This window comes from Mauremys mutica, chromosome 2, assembly GCF_020497125.1.
Source record: "Mauremys mutica isolate MM-2020 ecotype Southern chromosome 2, ASM2049712v1, whole genome shotgun sequence".
NCBI lineage: Eukaryota > Metazoa > Chordata > Testudines > Geoemydidae > Mauremys > Mauremys mutica.
Genome location: NC_059073.1, coordinates 8,264,933 through 8,282,558, shown reverse-complemented (window position 1 = coordinate 8,282,558; position 17,626 = coordinate 8,264,933). Strand labels below are relative to the sequence as shown.

The 17,626-nt window shown below is 49.6% G+C and overlaps 1 protein-coding gene across 3 annotated transcripts; it reads right to left on the bottom strand.

Annotated features, from left to right (window-relative positions):
* Positions 1 to 939: 939 nt before the first annotated feature.
* Positions 940 to 13,304, bottom strand: LOC123365414 (lymphocyte antigen 6E-like). 3 transcript variants are annotated; one of them, XM_045008235.1, is made up of 3 exons: positions 12,715 to 12,759; positions 3,671 to 3,790; positions 940 to 1,170 (listed from the first exon to the last, which is right to left on the bottom strand). In XM_045008235.1, the coding sequence occupies exons 1-3, from the start codon at positions 12,737 to 12,739 to the stop codon at positions 995 to 997; spliced, it is 321 nt and encodes a 106-aa protein (XP_044864170.1). In that variant the 5' UTR covers positions 12,740 to 12,759; the 3' UTR covers positions 940 to 994. The 3 variants fall into 3 exon arrangements, 1 of the variants encoding a protein (XP_044864170.1); XR_006577573.1 differs by lacking the exon at positions 12,715 to 12,759 and adding an exon at positions 13,204 to 13,304; XR_006577572.1 differs by lacking the exon at positions 12,715 to 12,759 and adding an exon at positions 13,162 to 13,210.
* Between the last annotated feature and the right edge of the window lie 4,322 nt (positions 13,305 to 17,626).

The following is a 17,626-nucleotide window of genomic DNA, read 5'->3' as shown; positions in this document are numbered from 1 at the left end:
TCCTTAATAGGCAATCAAGCAGGCTAGGCAGAGCTGACACCAACTTGTCTGGGGTGTCACCCAGAAACATAGCATAAATTTGAAATACAGACAGTATAGAGACAATATTCATAACATCAACTACATAAACGATACATGCATATAGACAACATAATCATAACCAGCAAACCATAACCTTCCCATAGACACCTCACACTACAACCTTTGTACAATATTTATATAACAGTGGTTGCAACAGTGACCTATATGGTTACAGATTTTGTCAATAACGTGACAGAGGTAAAGGTCTGTGTTAGGATGAAAAGTGACAAGCGAGATGGCACCTATGAGAACCACAGAGCAGCTGTCCCAAGGAGCAGTTGTGCTGCACCCATGAGTTGAACTTTTGGCTAAGGGCACCTCACACACCCTGTTTTTCCAGCAAGCAAACAGACACACAATACATCTGGGCTCAGGCAAGAACAGGAAGGTGTTTATTCAGGTGTGATGCTCACATGCCTCACACTGCATTCGTTTTACATAAGAAAAGTCAGCCTAGGAGCAGAATAAAAAAAACAATGTAAAAAAACAGAATCCAACCAGAGGTGAATGTATCTGAGGTTTGGTTTTGGATCATGCCTTCCCAGCAGTCAGTCTGGCGCTGATCCCTAGCATGACGTGGATGGGAAATGTCTCTGCGGTAGCAAGAGGCAGGGGTGTTTAAGAGGTGGTTTGGGATAAACATTTCTTGATGAGCCCTGACTTTTTTTTTTTAAATCATCCCCATCAACAGGTACTATGGGTATAAAAGCAGAAACCCTGCCAACATTATCCAACATTTCCTGATGGGTTAAGAGTGCAAGCGGGCATCTCCACAATCTGGAGATCTGAGAGTTTGGAAGAAAGGGCACCATTGTTAACCCCCATATAGCTTTGCACAGAGGGGGGGCTGGTGTCTTGTTGGAGAAGCCTGAGCAGATTCTTCAGGGCATCAACTTCTTTTTTCCTGGCCTGATCAGAGTCCGGCTCTGACATAGACAAAGCTGGCCAAGACCACCATGGCCAGCACGGAGTAGCTGACTTTCACGCTGCTGGCCCTGCTGAAGTTGCAGAAGGAAAAACTGCAGCAGGAAACACCGCCGGGGCAATGTACAGAACACTGCTTGGAGATGCTCTGCCCGGAATGTCCGCCTGAACCGGAAAAACAAACAAGAGAAAGAGACTCAAGATTAAAAGTTTCCCAGAGTTTGGAGAGGAGCTCCTTAGCTCTGCAAAGGAGATCATTGCAGTGATGTAGCTAAGCAATTCTGAGGTGAGGAGGCCATTTCTCAGCAGTTAAGAACCTCACAGCCTTATTTCTGCCAGTGAATTCCCAGTCATTATTGCTATTATATACCATGAAAACAGCACTAGTCTCTTCCTAGCAGTTACAGACCCGTATGTAACCATCTGGGAACATCCCCTTCAGATTCCTGGCCAGGACTTGGGAACAACCAAAGAACCCTGAGAATCCATTCCAGATTGTCACACTCTGCCCACTGCATGCTGGGACAGGGCTTTGGGAGTTCAGTGAGGTCTGCGGGGATGCAGCACAGAGGTGACTGGGTCCTGTCTCCTGCTATTGAGCCTCAGAGCTTTATAGAGCTGGTAGGAGTTACGGCACAGCACAGCTCATTAAGAACATAAGAATGGCTGTACTGGGTCAGACCAAGGGTCCATCTAGCCCAGTGTCCTGTCTTCTGACAGTGGTCAATGCCAGGTGCCCCAGAGGGAATGAGCAGAACAGGGAATCATCACGTGATCCAGCTGCAGAAGGAATCTGGAAGTCATTCGCAGCATTGCATAGCTCAGAGGGTTATATACAGTGGTGAGCTGGAGCCGGTTCGCAGGAACCAGTTGTTAAATTTAGAAGCCTTTTTAGAACAGATTGTTCCAGGACAACCAGTTCTAAAAAAGCTTTTAAATTTAACAAAGGCTCGGGCAGCTGTCCACCCTGCCCCTGGCCCCAGCTCACGTCCCCCTCCTCCCCTGAACGCTCCGCCCTCCTTCTCCTCCCCCTCCCCTGCTTCCCGCGAATCAAATGTTCGCGGGAAGCCTGAAACAAGCAGAAGGCAGGTAAGCTGGGCGGGGGGCGCGAGGAGGGCTCCAGAGAGGCACGGCGCACGCGGCTCAGTCTGGCTCCACCTGAGCGGCTCCCCCTGGCCCCGGCCAAGCGCCCCAGCCCAGTCCCAGCCAAGTACCCCTGGCTCGGGCTGGTCCCGGCCAAGGGGCTCCGACCCGGCCCAGTTCGGGCCCCGCAGCACCCGTCCCGGCCGAGCGGCTCCAGCCCGGCCCGGGGAGTCAGGCCCCGTGGCGCCGGTCCCGGTCCTGGCCGAGCGGCTCCGGCCTGGGGAGTCAGGGTTATATACAGCGGTGCCGGTCCCGGTCTGGTCCCAGCCGAGCGGCTCCGGCCCGGCCTGGCCCGGGGAGTCGGGCCGCGCGGAGCCAGTCGCTGTCCCTGCCGAGCAGACCCGGCCCCGGCCCCAGGCAGTGTGGTAAGGGGGCAGGGAGCAGGGAGGGAGTGTTGGAAGGGGGCAGGGGAGTTTGGTGGGTTAAATAATCCCAGTTCCCTCAGCCTCTCCTCATAAATCATGTGCTCCAGCCCTCCACTGGACTCTTTCCAATTTTTCCACAGTCTTCTTGTAGTGTGGGGCCCAAAACTGGACACACTACTCCAGATGAGGCCTCACCAATGTCGAATAGAGGGAACGATCACGTCCCTTGATCTGCTGGCAATACCCCTACTTATACAGCTCAAAATGTTGACTCATATCCAGCTTCTTGTCCACTGTAACCCCTAGGTCCTTTTCTGTAGCACTGCTGCCCAGCCATCCGGTCCCTAATCTGTAGCGGTGCATGGGATTCTTTCTTCCTAAGTGCAGGACTCTGCACTTGTCCCTGTTGAATCTCATCAGATTTCTTTTGGTCCAGTCCTCTAATTTGTCGAGGTCCCTCTGTATCCTATCCCTACCCTCCAGCGTATCTACCACTCCTCCCAGGGACAAAGGCAGCCATCTTTTCCCCGCAACAAACCGGAGGGAAAGGGGCGTGGCCTCGATGCAACAAGAATGCAGCAGAGCAGAGGAGGCTGCTTCCCTGAGAACCACTGCTGAGAAGCGGAGGATCCACTGTGCCCTTTCTAACTGCCCCCTTGCTGCGTTCAAGGCTGGCAGCCACTCAGGCAGGCAGTGTCCTTCCCTTTCACATCCAGGGCAGAGCCGCTGAGGTGCGGGTGGGAACTCAGTCCCAGCCCTCGCTCACCTCAGCAGTAGCAGCACCCACTGCTGGGGAGTGGCTGCTGGATTGGGCTATAAAGAGCCTCATTTCAGGACTTCAGCCAATGCTGGAGGGGTAGATATGGAGCCCCCCATTGGCGTACAGGAAGCCTGACATTGCCTGCACTGCCCTCCTCTAAGTCACTCACTCAGCAGCAAACCTCACTAATGAGCACTGGGACTCCCTCCCCATTAGTGCGTCCTAATAAAGTTCTCCTGCCATTCGGTTTCAAGGAGAGATTCCCCTATTGCACATCAGCAATGTCCCACCCTTCCAGCAGATAGAGGAAAGAAAGCCCAGTAATCTGGAACGAGAGCAGCACATCGTCTGGGAAAGCGCTAGGGAAAGACAATAGACAGAACATGCCCAAACTCACCAGTTTCTAAAATACTATATTCTGTCACACAGTTGTTTTCAGCACTTCGACACATAGTTGGTGCCAGACAACGCCAATTGGAGGACGCATCCTTACAGGTGAAGCACACCAGCGAGTGAGCTGCAAAAGGAAAACACACCCCATGTTAGAGGCTTGCAGGAATATGTTATTTGTTCTTGGTTTACAATCCCCATCCCTGTCACCTGCTGCTAATGAGCATCAAAGTGCACCATATTCTGATGTTCTCAGCCGCAATTTCAGGCCAAACTCTTATTGAAGCCAGTGATAGGTTTCCCTGTGCATCGACTGAGTAAGGACTTCAGGATTGGACCCAAAACACAGAGGGGGAATTTTTCAAAGGCAGAAATGGCAGCTGGGCACCCAACTGCTATTTATGCCTCTGAAAAGTTCCCCTAACGCCCTCCGTGATACCCATTTGTAAATAAGTTCTCAGCATGTTCCTTTCCAAAGCCATAATGTTACAGACAGGGTAATAGGGTTATAGGAAAAAATAAGCATGGGCTTCTCAAGAAACCATCATGCCAAACCCACCTCATTTCCTTCTTTGACAACTAGCCTAGTGGATAGGGGGAAAGCAGTAGGTGTGATACAGCTCGATTTTGACACAGTCCTATACGACATTCCGATAAGCAAAGTAAAGACAGGTGTTCTAAATTAAATTCCTATAAGCGAGTGCACACATGATTGCAAGACTGTTATCAATGGTTCAGTGTCAAACTGGGAAAGTGAATCCTGTGGGGTCCTGCAGAGGCCAGTACTGGGTCCGGTACTGTCCAATATTTTAATTAATGATTTGGGTAATGGAGTGGCGAGTATGCTTATTACATTTGCAGATGATGCCAAGCTGGGAGGGGTTGCAAGCACTTTGGAGGGCAGGGTTAGAATTCAAAATGTCCTTGACAAATTCGAGAATTGGTCTGAAATCCACAAAGTGAAATTCAAGCAAGTTAAGTGCAAAAAATAGGGAGCAATAGGTGGTAGTACTGCTGAAAAGGAGCTGAGGGTTATAGTGGATCACAGACTGAATATGAGTCAACAATGTGATACAGTTTCAAAAAAGACTAATATCATTCTTGAGTGTAGTAACAGGAGTGGTGTATGTAAGACAGAGGAGGAAATTGTCCTGTTCTATTTGGCACTGGTGAGGCCTCAGCTGGAGTACTGTGTCCAATTCCGGGCACCAAAAGATGTGGACAAATTGGAGACAGTCCAGAGGAGAGCAACAAAATGATAAAAGGTTTAGAAAACCTGAACTGTGAGGCTTCCAAGGGAGGTGGTGGAATCCCAGTCATTGGAGGTTTTTAAGAACAAGTTGGACAAACACCTGTCAGGGATGGTCTAGGTTTACTAGGTCCTGCCTCAGCGTAGGGGGCTGGACTTGATGACCTCTTGAGGTCTCATCCAGCCTGACATTTCTATGATTCTATGACACTGGCTAAGAGAGTGAGCATGCCTCCCTCCCTCTGCGGGTTGGTCCAAGCAATTTCAACAACCTCCTTCTTATAGCTACAAGTGTTCTCCTTTAGTTTGAGTGATACAGGCCTGCAGTTTGGGGCTCAAGACCCTAGGTTCAGTCTCCTCTGATGACCATGTCTGTATTACGTAGTCACTGTTACATACAGAAGATGTGCCATCCCAGATCAGACCACACATTCAAGTTCTTCAGCATCCAACCTTCTGCAGTGATCATTGCCTGATGCTTCATAGGAAGGCACAAAAAGCCACAGTGCACATGGGCTAATATGCATGGGGGAAACAACTCCTTCCTGGCTAAAGCTGGTCCAATATTTTATAAGGACTAATTTGCAAAGAGACAGGTGCCAATGGATGGTGGGTTGCAATCGAGATATGAGCTCACACTGGCTCTGACAAATGAAATGCAAATGACATGATGTGTTATTTATAGATTGGTCTCACAGGGAAGCCCAGATAATTCATTCTGACTTGCCAAAGAAGCTTGGTTATTATTAGTACAGTGTCAGAATCATGCTAGATGCTTTATAGAAACAAATAGAGAGGCAAGGTGCATTTCCTAGAGCAGCGGTAGGCAACCCGCGGCCAGCACGTGGCCTGTCAGGGTAATCCACTGGCAGGCTGCCAGACAGTTTGTTTACATTTGCATGGCTGCCTGCGAACCGCGGCCACTGTTATATTTATAGGTACATTTTTTAATTGTCCTTTGATTTGAAACTGTCCAATTGCTCTGTGGCTAATCTGTGTTCCTAGCACAGCAACCCTAACCCAGCCCCCATCCAATCGTGTGTTCAACCTACTTATTACACTGTGTCTTACTTTAGACTATAAACTCCCCAGGGCAGGGACTGGTTTTTAATGTTTGTGAGCTGGCAAAATGAGCCCTGAATCATCCAGGCTGACCTCCTATAAAACACAGGCCAGAGAACTGCCCCCCAAATCATTCCTAGAGCAGAGCTTTTACAAAAACAGCTAATTTTGATATAAAAATTGCCAGTGATGGAGACTCCACCATAACCCTTGGTAAATTGTTCCAATGGTTAATGACCCTCTCACTGTTACATATTTATGCCTTATTTCCAGTCTGAATTGTCCAGCTTCAGCTTCCAGCCGTTGGATCATGTTATTGCATTCTCTGCTGGATTGAAGAGCCCATTATTAAGTACAGTAACTCCTCACTTAAAGTCGTCTCGGTTAATGTTGTTTGGTTGTTATGTCGCTGATCAATTAGAGAACATGCTCGTTTAAAATTGTGCAATGTTCCCTTATAAAGTTGTTTTGCAGCTGCCTGCTTTGCCCACTGCTTGCAGAAAGAGCAGCCCATTGGAGCTAGCTGGTGGGGGCTTGGAACGAAGGTGGACCAGCAGCCTCCCATCCATCAGCTCCCTGATCCCCTAAGTTCCCTATGCAGCAGTGCCCGGAGCCCCGGTCCCTTTAAATTGCCTCCAGAGCCCCGGGGCTCCTGGCCACCGCCGCAGCTACTGCTACCATGGGGCTCCAGCAGTGATTTAAAGGGCCCAGGCGTCCCAGACGCTGCAACTGCAGCCAGAGCCCCAGGCCCTTTAAATCTCAATTTAAAGGGCCCAGGGATTTAAAGGCCCGCTTCTTTCAGTTGCAGCCCTGCCCCCTTCCAGTTCAGGCCATTTTGTTGCCCAATCACTTAGTTTTGTGAGATCTTTTTGAAGTTCTTCACAATCTGCTTTGGTCTTAACTATCTTGAGCAGTTTAGTATCCTCTGCAAACTTTGCCACCTCACTGTTGACCCCTTTCTCCAGATCATTTGTGAATAAGTTGAATAGGATTGGTCCAAGGACTGACCCTTGGGGAACACCACTAGTTACCCCTCTCCATTCTGAGAATTTACCATTAATTTCTACCCTTTGTTCCCTGTCCTTTAACCAGTTCTCAATCCATGAAAGGACCTTCCCTTTTATCCCATGACAGCTTAATTTACGTAAGAGCCTTTGGTGAGGGACCTTGTCAAAGGCTTTCTGGAAATCTAAGTACACTATGTCCACTGGATCCCCCTTGTCCACATGTTTGTTGACCCCTTCAAAGAACTCTAATAGATTAGTAAGACACAATTTCCCTTTACAGAAACCATGTTGACTATTGCTCAAGAGTTTATGTTTTTCTATGTGTCTGACAATTTTATTCTTAACTATTGTTTCGACTAATCTTCTTCCCTCGAGGCCCTGCTTCGAATCTTCCCTCAGAGACCTATGTATTTTCAGAGCTTTATGGCAGTTATTGCAAGGAGGGCATTTAAGGCATTCTTCTGTTAAAGGGAAGGGTGCACACATGAACTGCCGGAGGCGAATGGGAGTAGGTGGGTGTCATTTCCGGGTGCCTGAGAACAGGAAGTAAAACTGAGCATCACATAACAAGCTCTGGTTACAACCTCAGTCACAAGACTCAGCTTTTTAAAGAGAACTTGGGTTATTCTGAGAATTCACACCTTTTGTTTAAGGGTTTTGTGCAAGTAGAGCCCTCAATGGCCAGTCACGAGCCAGCCTCCTTCTGCACCACCAGCTACATCTGGTACCTACACACACACACTAGCCCCCAAACTAACTCACACTCTGTGCTTCCACCCTGTTTTTAAAGAGGTAGCTCCCATTTCCCATATTGCATCATTTATATCCCCATTAGAAACATAGGATTCATAGACTCTAGGACTGGAAGGGACCTCGAGAGGTCATCGAGTCCAGTCCCCTGCCCTCATGGCAGGACCAAATACTGCCTAGACCATCTCGGATAGACATTTATCTAACCTACTCTTAAATATCTCCAGAGATGGAGATTCCACAACCTCCCTCGGCAATCTATTCCAGTGTTTAACCACCCTGACAGTTAGGAACTTTTTCCTAATGTCCAACCTAAACCTCCCTTGCTGCAGTTTAAGCCCATTGCTTCTTGTTCTATCCTTAGAGGCGAAGGTGAACAAGTCTTCTCCCTCCTCCTTATGACACCCTTTCAGATACCTGAAAACTGCTATCATGTCCCCTCTCAGTCTTCTCTTTTCCAGACTAAACAAACCCAATTCTTTCAGCCTTCCTTCATAGGTCATGTCCTCAAGACCTTTAATCATTCTTGTTGCTCTTCTCTGGACCCTCTCCAACATACACAATAATAAATCAATATTCAAAATATAAACAACAGCTGTCTATTCCAGGGGCCTCACACGTTCACCATTGAGATCCCCTTAGTGGTTCCCCATCGGCTGGAGAATCAAAGGTCTACATAACATTGCTTTTCCCTCATTAGCTTCATATTGCACCCCATCCTCCACCAACCTCCCCAGCCTTGTCCTACCATTGGTCATTCATACAGTCATCCACACAGCCCCTGTGTGTGGTATGGCCTCCCTTGTCTTTTCTGTGAGGTCCCTACACCTTTAAAGACACACTTCAGCCATGCAGCCTACTGTGAATTCAACAGACTTGTAGATCAATTGCCTTTTATTGTTCCCCTGTCCCTAATCTCCATCTGTTTGTCTGTCTGTCCTTCTCAGGGCCGGCTCCAGACCTCAGCGCACCAAGTGCGCACTTGGGGCGGCGTTTTGCTGGCAGGGCGGCAGGCGGCTCTGGCGGACCTTCCGCAGTCATGTCTGCAGGAGGTCCACCGGAGCCGCAGGACAGGTGGACCTGCCGCAGGCATGACTGCGGAGGGTCCGCTGCTGCCGCGGCTCTGGTGGACCTCTGCTCCACCGGAGCCGCGGGACCAGTGGACCCTCTGCAGGCACGTCTGCAAGAGGTCCCCCAGAGCCGCGGGACCGGCGTGCTTGGGGCGGCCAAATTCCTAGAGCTGCCCCTGCCTCCCAACCCCGGGAATGAGGGGTGGGGAAGCATTGAGCAATGCCTCCATGGCTGCCTCGCAGGGTTGCTGCCGTTCACTCTGCCGTCACTGGCTGCAGCTGCTATCGCTCCTGCCGCCGGCTGCAGCCACCATCATTCACCCTGCCGCTGCTTCTCTGCTGCCACCTGCCCCTCTCTACCATGACACATGTTGAGGATCCCCCACAGCACCCAGCTCAGTAGAGAACCTCCTGCCGCTGCAGGCCAGGCAGTGATTTTCACTGCAATCCTACCCCACAGCAGGCCTAAGGTTCAGCAGCTGGACCTGGGTGTCTGTGAACTCAGCTCTAGGAATCACTAGACAAAATAAAGACTCTCACTGCAGTTTAATCAGCTCTCCCTTTAAACAGTGAAAGGGGAGAGAGGTTTCAAAGAGACCCAGGGCCCTGGCCCTCTTGCTTTCTCTTCATGAGGCTTTGGCATCCCACCCCCTTGCTTGATGAGTGCAGTTCAGCTTAGGGTGATCCCCTCAGTCCGGGCAGGCTGAGCACAGTCCTGCTGCCAGTCACTTGTACAATCCGGGTAGCAACCTTCCACTACCCTTGCACTCAACACTAATGTGATTTTTAACCCAACACCAGACAAAATAGATCACTTTGGGAAGAGAGCTCCGGCTGCTGGATACCTAGGCAGAGTGGGTGTGTTCATGTAAATATGCTCTGGTCCCTTGTCTTTTCCCTCTGGCTCAGTGGTTCTCAAACCTGGGTCAGGACCCCAAAGTAGATCGTGACAGGGCCGCCCAGAGGATTCAGGAGGCCTGGGGCAAAGCAATTTTTGGGGCCCCTTCCATTAAAAAAAAGTTGCAATACTATAGAATACTGTATTCTCATGGAGGTCCCTGTGGGGCCCGGGGAAAATTGCCCCACTTGCCCCCCCCAGGTGGCCCTGGGGAAAAATAAACATTTTAAAACATTCTGCATCTCAGCACAAATCCAGTTTTGAGAAAATTTATTTTCAAGTCAACTTTACAAGGTATCACTGGTTCTCAGCATCAGCTAGTGCTAAAAGGCACTAAAGCGCATTAAAAAGGTTGGACAAATATTTTCCGTCAAAACTTTTTCTGGATCGAAAACTAAGGGTTTTAAAAAGCAGAAAAAATCACGGACAACGTCTGCTTTCCTTCAAAATTTGTTGTGTTTTTTTTAATTGAAAAGCTGAAAGAAGTCTGCCAAAACCTGAACATGATTTGGGGTTTCAGAAGTGTGTGGCCAAATATTTGCTGCCTGCCGTGTTTGATTGTTTAAAGAAACAATAAAAAAATTCTGCTTAAAAAAAATCCAAAACTTTTGAATTTTAATGGCGTTAGATGGCTCCTTGATCTTCTCCGGCAAAAGCACACACAGCAACAGACAGACAAAGACTTTCCTCCCTCCCAGAGTTGAAAATATCTTGTCTCCTTATTGGTCCTGTTGGTTAGGTGTCAGCTAGGTTATGTGAGCTTCTTAACCCTTTACAGGCAAAAGAGGAATTCACCCTTAACTGTATGTTTATGACACACTCTAAAAGCTGATCAGATGTTACTGCTCAATCTGACGGGGGCCCTAGGAAGCCAAAGTTCTTCCAGCCCTTCTGGAAGGGTTGTGTCTTTGGTCAGAAGGACTTGTCTGCTCGCTGAATCAAAAGAAGGCCCGAGTCAGTTTAAATGTAGACTTTTTATGCCAAACATCCTTTCTTAGTCACTTGGTCTCTGGAAAACCTAGTTTGAACCGGTTTATGCAAGCGTCCCCAGGCATGGTACCTCTCTGGAGGTCTTTACAACCTGAGTGATTCACCTTAAATCACCATCCACTGCTTTTAGTTCCTGGAGGAGCTGGGGTATCATTCCCCCTCACTCTCCTCCACTGCCCCAAGTTGCATACAGTCCCTGGCCCACAGTGATACATACACCATTCATAAGCTTAATACACTATGTATCCCCAGAGATACTGCACAAGGTTGCAACATATGTCATTACAACCTAGTATGATATTAGTCTCTTTTGTAGCTGCATCATATTGTTGACACATTCACTTTGTGATTCACTATAATCCCCAGATCCTTTCCAGCAGTACTATTGCCTAGCTAGTTATTCCCCATTTTGTAGTTATGCATTTGATTTTTCATTCCTAAGTGTAGTACTTTGCACTTGTTTTTATTGAATTTCATCTGCTGATTTCAGACCAATCCTCCAATTTATCAAGGGCATTTCAAATTCTAATCCTGTCCTCCAAAGTGCTTTCAACCCCTCCCAGCCTGGTGTCATCTGCAAATTGCATAAGTGAACTTTCGACTCCATTATCCAATTGATTTATGAAAATATTGAATAGTGCTGGACCCCTGTGGGACCTGCTGGACACATTTCCCCAGTCTGAAAGTGTATCATTGATAACCATTCCTTGATTACTGTCCTCTAACCTGTTTTTCACCCACTGTTTCACCTACCTGCACATGACTGAGCCATAGAAGGCAGGCCAAGCACATACTTGGCTAAAATAATGTAGAAATATCTTGTGGTTAATCTGCAGAGCAGAAATACACTATTTTTCTTCTTTGCCCAAGCAGTGACTCAGTGATAGGTCAGGAGGAGGAATGTGCTCATGCCATCCAGCAAAAGTAACAGTTTCAGCCAGATATCTAGGCACTGGCACAGAGGCTGGGTGAGAAGCTGAGGGTTAAGGTAAGCCAGCCATATTTAGCAGGTGCCCCCTATGAGACTGAACTCAGGCCAGTGGCCATTCAGGCGAGGCATCAGGAGCATACAGAAGCCTGTGCGGTTACGACTAAAGCTGGGTGATTTTTTTGTTCAATCCAAACAACATTTAAGGAAAAATGTGCAGAAAAATGATGTTTCATTCAACTTTTGTTTTCCACTTAAATTCAAGTCTTTAAAAATGGTTTTCATTGAGCTTTTCCTCTCCTGGGCTTTCCTTCTCCTCGCCTCCGTTTCCCTCTCGGGCGGGGAGAGAAAAAGGGAAAGAGGGAGAGAAAGGAGGCGGGGTAGAGGGGTAACAACACATTGAAAACCTTGGAGGCTTTTTTGGTTCTTGTTTCACCAAGAAGCAGAAAAACAAAAACAAACAAACAAATAAAAACCCTGCTAAACATTTCAAATGAAATGAGAATTTTTTAGAATCTCTGACCCATCCTGCTCCTTGTCCCCTGACCCCCCCGAGACTCCTCCAATACACCCCCCTTCCCTGTCCCCTGATCGCCCCCCCCAGAATCTCTGCGCCATCCAACCCCCGGTCTCTGTCCCCTGACTGTCCCCGGGACTCCCTGCCCCTTATCTAACCCCCCCAGGCCCTGGCCGCTTACCCCCACTGCCCAGCGACTCAGCGCGCTCGTCGAGAAGCGGCCCTGAACAGCACTGCAGCCACGTGGCTCGGGGGATGGGGGGGGGCTGAGCTCCTCCCCGTTCAGAGCCGCGTGGTAAGGGGAGGAGCCACTCGGCCCGGAGCTCACAGCCCCGCCCCCTTACCACGCGGCTCTGAGCGGGGCGGAGTCCAGGCCTCCCCGGAGCCATGCAGCTGCAGCGCTGTCCAGGATGCACTGAGGCGCTGGGGGGATGGCGGGGTCGAGCCTCAGCCATTCTCGTGGGGGCCCCTGCGGGGCCCAGAGCCTGGGGCAAATTGCCCCACTTGCCCTCCCCAGGCGGCCCTGGATCGTGACCCCATTTTAATGGGGTCGCCAGCGTAGCCCAGCGGACCAGCTTACCTCTATTATATTCACTGCTTTGCATGATATTCTGCTTTATTCTATTCAGTCATTCTATTCAGCACAGGCGCTGAATCCGTGGGTGCTCTGGGGCTGGAGCACCCATGGGGAAAAATTGGTGGTTGCTCAGCACCCACCAGCAGCTCCCTGGAGTCCCCCCCGCCCAGCTCACCTCCGCCCCCGCTCCACCTCCGCCTCCTCCCCTGAGCGCGCCGCGAGCCCGCTTTTCCCCCCTAGCTCCCAGCGCTTGCACCTCGAAACAGCTGTTTCACACGGCTGAGAGGGGAATGCGGGGCGCTCGGGGAAGAGGCGGGACCAAGGCGGGGATTTGGGGAAGGGGTCCAATAGGGGCAGGGAGGGGGCGGAGTTGGGGCAGGGACTTTGGGGAAGGGGTTGGAATGGGGGCGGTGAAAGGGTGGAGTCGGGGTGGGGGCCCTGAGCACCCACCAGTGCCAGGGAAAGTTGGCGCCTGTGATGCAAGGAACCTACAGGCTGGTATCCTGGGAGACACTGGCTTCAGCAGTTAGCATGAGGCTTCAGGGGGAATTTTGTCCATAATGACATCAGCCAACCACAGAGCATGAACTGACTGACCCCAGCTTCTGGAAGGTTTTGGACGGAACGTCCGTCTCCAAGAGTGCCATGGCAACGAACTGATGTATATGATAATGGGGTGAAATCTTAAATGCACTAACCTACGGAAGGAGGACACCTTAACATTGGTAAGGGAAGGAAATACAAATGAGGAAGAGGGAAGAAACCCCTATTGAATATGCATTAGACACGGTAACGTCAGCGTAACGTATTATAAAAGTGGCATCCCAGGGCAGTAGGGGAGAGAGATGTAGCCCTTGGGAGGGGCCAGAGTGATGGCCACTGGTGAAGGTGAGGAAGGTGATGATGACGAGGAAGACAATGGCTAACACTGCAGGATGCTGGGAGTATGGATGGTCAGATGTACTTTCTGTATTATCTCTATCTACCATACTGAGGTAGAGTGCGTGTGACTTTGCTAAATGTATTAATAAATTATTTATTTGTAAATATAAACGAGTTCCTATAGCGTGAGTGTTACACCTGTGCACATCGGGGTTCTCAACTATTTAATAATACTGGGCCTGATCTTGGGACAAGAACCTGTCAGCCCTCAAAGTGATAACTGGGAATTTCTATTCACAAGCTACACATTGGGCTACACCAGGGCCAATGTTCGACTCGCTGGGGCCCAGGTCTGAAACTGAAGCTTGAGCACTGCCCTCCTGGGCTGAAGCCTCTGGGGTGGCAGGGATCTAGCTCTGCCCCACTCCGCCCGCCCACCCGGAGCAGTGGGACTCAGGTTTCGTCTTTGCCTACCCTGTCTCCCCCAGCCGGGGGTCATGTAGTAACGTTTGTTGTCAGAAGGGAGTTGCGGTGCAATGAAGTTTGAGAACCGCTGCCTAGCTCATCACTAGATGTCAGGGGAGAGTTCCTTCAGACCGTGCTTACCCGTGGACTCCCCCAGGGCTCATGGGCGGGGGAGATGGACAACATGGAAAACATGTCTGTACGTCTCACCCCGGCTGCTCCCCGATGCAGCTTACTCTGCGCTGCTCCCCTCTCCCTCCCTGACCTTTAAAGGCTACTTACCACCACACACACACTCAGTCTTCCCAGCTTTATTACTGCCTCATCCCCTCTGAAATCTGGCTGAGCAGGAAGATCTGTGAGCCACTGCTGAATACCACTTCACTCACAGGGAATCACAGAACAGTACCCGGGAATTCCCAAAACTCAGCTTAGCAGCCAGTAGACTTTTCAGAGCTGCAGGGCTGGGGCCTATAGTGAACCTGGGAAGCCTGGTGGTTAAGGAGCCAGGAAAACAAGAGTGAGGGAATCCAGGAATCTGGAGAAGGGTTCATCTTGTTTTCCAGAGAAGTCTTGGGGGGAATATAAAGCATTGCTTAAAAGGGTTAATTTGGGTGGGGCCGGGGTTTTAATTACATGCCCAGCATTAAGTGATTGACTTAGTATTAGAAGTAAGTTTGCAATGAACTGGAACTATTCCCTATTCTGACATGGCTACATACGTGCAGCTGGGTGTTTTGTGGCTATTTGCGCTGCTCTGTGGATCACAGTGATTGAAGCAGGTTTTCTTTGCGGCCACAATGGCTAGCAATTTGAGGTCTTTTTTTTCCAAAGTGCCCAAATGAGTGAGGAACCTAAGGGTAGGTCCATACTTACCCGCCGGGTCAACGCGGAGAGTTCGACTTCTCGGAGTTCGAACTATCGCATCTAATCTAGATGTGATAGTTTGAACTCCGGATGCGCTCCCGTCGACTCCAGAACTCCACCACCGCGAACGGCGGTGGCGGAGTCGATGGGGGAGCCGCGGACTTCGATCCCGCGGCGTCAGGACGGGTAAGTCAGTCGAACTAAGGTAGTTCGAGTTCAGCTACGCTATTCACGTAGCTGAAGTCACGTACCTTAGTTCAACCCCCGCCCCCCAGTGTACACCAGGCCTTAGTTGTATTTTCAACAGTGACTTAAGCACTTACGACCAGATTTTCAAAGACACCTAAAGATGCAGCTGGGCACTGAAATCAATGGGAATCTTTGGCACCTCTCTGCATAGCCCTGCTTTGTGAGCAGAGTAATTATTCTGGAATAAAGCCACTTCTAGTTCAGGGCAGAAGCGCCACATGGGGAGCAATTCTGGAACAGCTCTTCTGGTCAGTTTCCCTGGGTAGACAAGGCCTGAGCCACTTTGGTGTTTAAGTCACTTTTGAAAATAGGACTTAGGCGCCTAAATGAGGTGTTCAGGAAAATTTTACCCGTGGTTAAAATAGAAGCTCAGATTTTGGAGCACAGTGCTGCAGAGAGCAGGATGGATTCGGTGGCAAATTCCTTGGCTGCAGAATATACGTGGAGGCCACAACCTTTCCTGACTTATTTCCTTCTAAATACTGTAAGATGCCCATCTTCCTCCTTCTAATAACCTTGTCCTGGTCTGTGAAATCTTCCTTGGATGATCTCCAATCACATGGCAAATACCAATGGATTGAAGCCTCATAACACCCCAGTTCATTGTCCTAGATTTACAGATGGGGAAACTGAGGCACGGAGCAGGGACATGATTGATCCAGTATTACACAGCAAATCTGTGACAGGCCTGGAAATAGAGTCCTGCTGACTCACAAGCATGTGCCTTGGGCTACCAGCTAGGGGTGCAGAGGCACCAATTCCGTGGGTGCTCCGGGGCTGGAGCACCCACACAAAAAAAATAAGGGTGCTCAGCACCCACTGGCCACAGCTGTTTGGCGGCTCAGGGAGGGGCTTGTGGGAGGGCAGAGAGTAGCGAGTGGTGGGTGGACTGGGACCTTGGAGAGGGGGTGGAATGGGAGTGGGAGGAGGAGGAGTGGGAGCAGGGTTTCAGGGCAGACTGGGGGTGGAGCACCCCCGGAGAAAACTAAATGTCTGTGCCTATGTAGAGGTGTGAGCCCCCTGCTTGAGTACATATACTTGTGCTAGCTCGCAGCAAGCGAGTGAGAATAAATAGCCGACCGGGTAGCTGCAATAGCATGGGCAGCTGCTGAACCATGCCAAATGCATACCCACCAGGTTCAGGCCAGTTTGTACGTGGCACAGCTCAGTCCTGCTTCCTCTGCCACTGCATAAGAACAACCTACAGGGTCAGACCAAGGGTCCAGTATCTTGTCTTCCGACAGTGGCCAATGCCAGGTGGTGCCCCAGAGGGAGTGAACAGAACAGGCAATCATCAAATGCGCCATCCCCAGTTGACGCCTCCCAGCTTCTACCCATGCTACCATGGCTCTGCTGCTATTTATACCCCTGCTAGCTCTCAGGCTGGCATGACTATGTGTACCCAGCCAAGGAAATCACACCAGTAGCTCATAATGTAGACGTAGCCTTCGTCACACATCCATGCTTCAGACACCCATCTATGATACACAGACGCTGAAGCCGTACTGAGCACATCAGCCCTTTTCCTGGCTGCCCCTTTGACAGCCCACCTGATCCTTTTTCTTATGGCAGCGTTTCCAAGCGGTCAGAAAAGCCAAATGCAGCACAGTTTGTTTGGATGGAATAAACAACTGTGAGGGAACATTCCCTGCAGTAAATAAAAGCGTCACCTCTTCATCTTCTTTTTGAGAAACTAAATGGATTGAGTCCTTCCAAGTGTCTCACTGGCAGGCATTTTTTCTGGCCCTCAAATAATGTTTATGGCTCTTCTTTGCATACCCTCTCCAATTTTTCAACATCCTTTTACAAATGTGGACAGTAGAACTGGATCCAGTATTCCAGTATCAGTTTCTCCAGTGCTGTCTTCGGAGGTAAAATCACCTCTCCACTCCTTCTCACCGCTCCTTTCTTTACATGTGCAAGGAGTTCGTTTCAATTTAAGCACATGCTTTAAGTGCTTTCCCGGATCAGGACCTGTATAAGTACTTTGTACATCATCTGGTTGGATGTATCCATAGGTTACAGCCCTGTTCAGTTGATATTTCCAGGTCTTTAAAACCACAGATATGGTCCTGGAAGGTGGCGCTTGGGATCTGAGAGCTGTGGCTCTGGACCCAGCGGGAGAGACAAGAACCATGGTGTGAAAAGTGATAGAGATGATATTTGCTCAGGGGGTCTGAAGTGATGCTTAGAGTATAGGGGGAAGTGTTAGCCCAAAGGAAAGTTTTGCACAGAGTAGGCTTTTGGTGTCTCAGTGGGGCCTGAGCAGGTTCTTCAGGGCATAAAGTCTTCTTTTCCTGGCCCATCACAGTCCGGATCTGAAGATGTAGATGAAGTTAGCCAGGATCCCCATGGAAATCATCGAGGAGCTGGTTTTCATGCTGCTGGCTCCATTCACATTGCACAATAGTTTATCGCAGCAAAACACTTTAGCAGCTGTTTTGCCTTGCTT

Coding starts and splice junctions, on each gene's coding strand:
- LOC123365414 (XM_045008235.1), bottom strand. CDS start 12,739: ATGCAAAGCAGTGAATATAATAGAG. Junction 3,791..12,714: donor AAGCAGTGAATATAATAGAG/GTAAGCTGGTCC, acceptor TTCCTTTTGCAG/CTCACTCGCTGGTGTGCTTC. Junction 1,171..3,670: donor ATATAGTATTTTAGAAACTG/GTGAGTTTGGGC, acceptor TTTCCGGTTCAG/GCGGACATTCCGGGCAGAGC.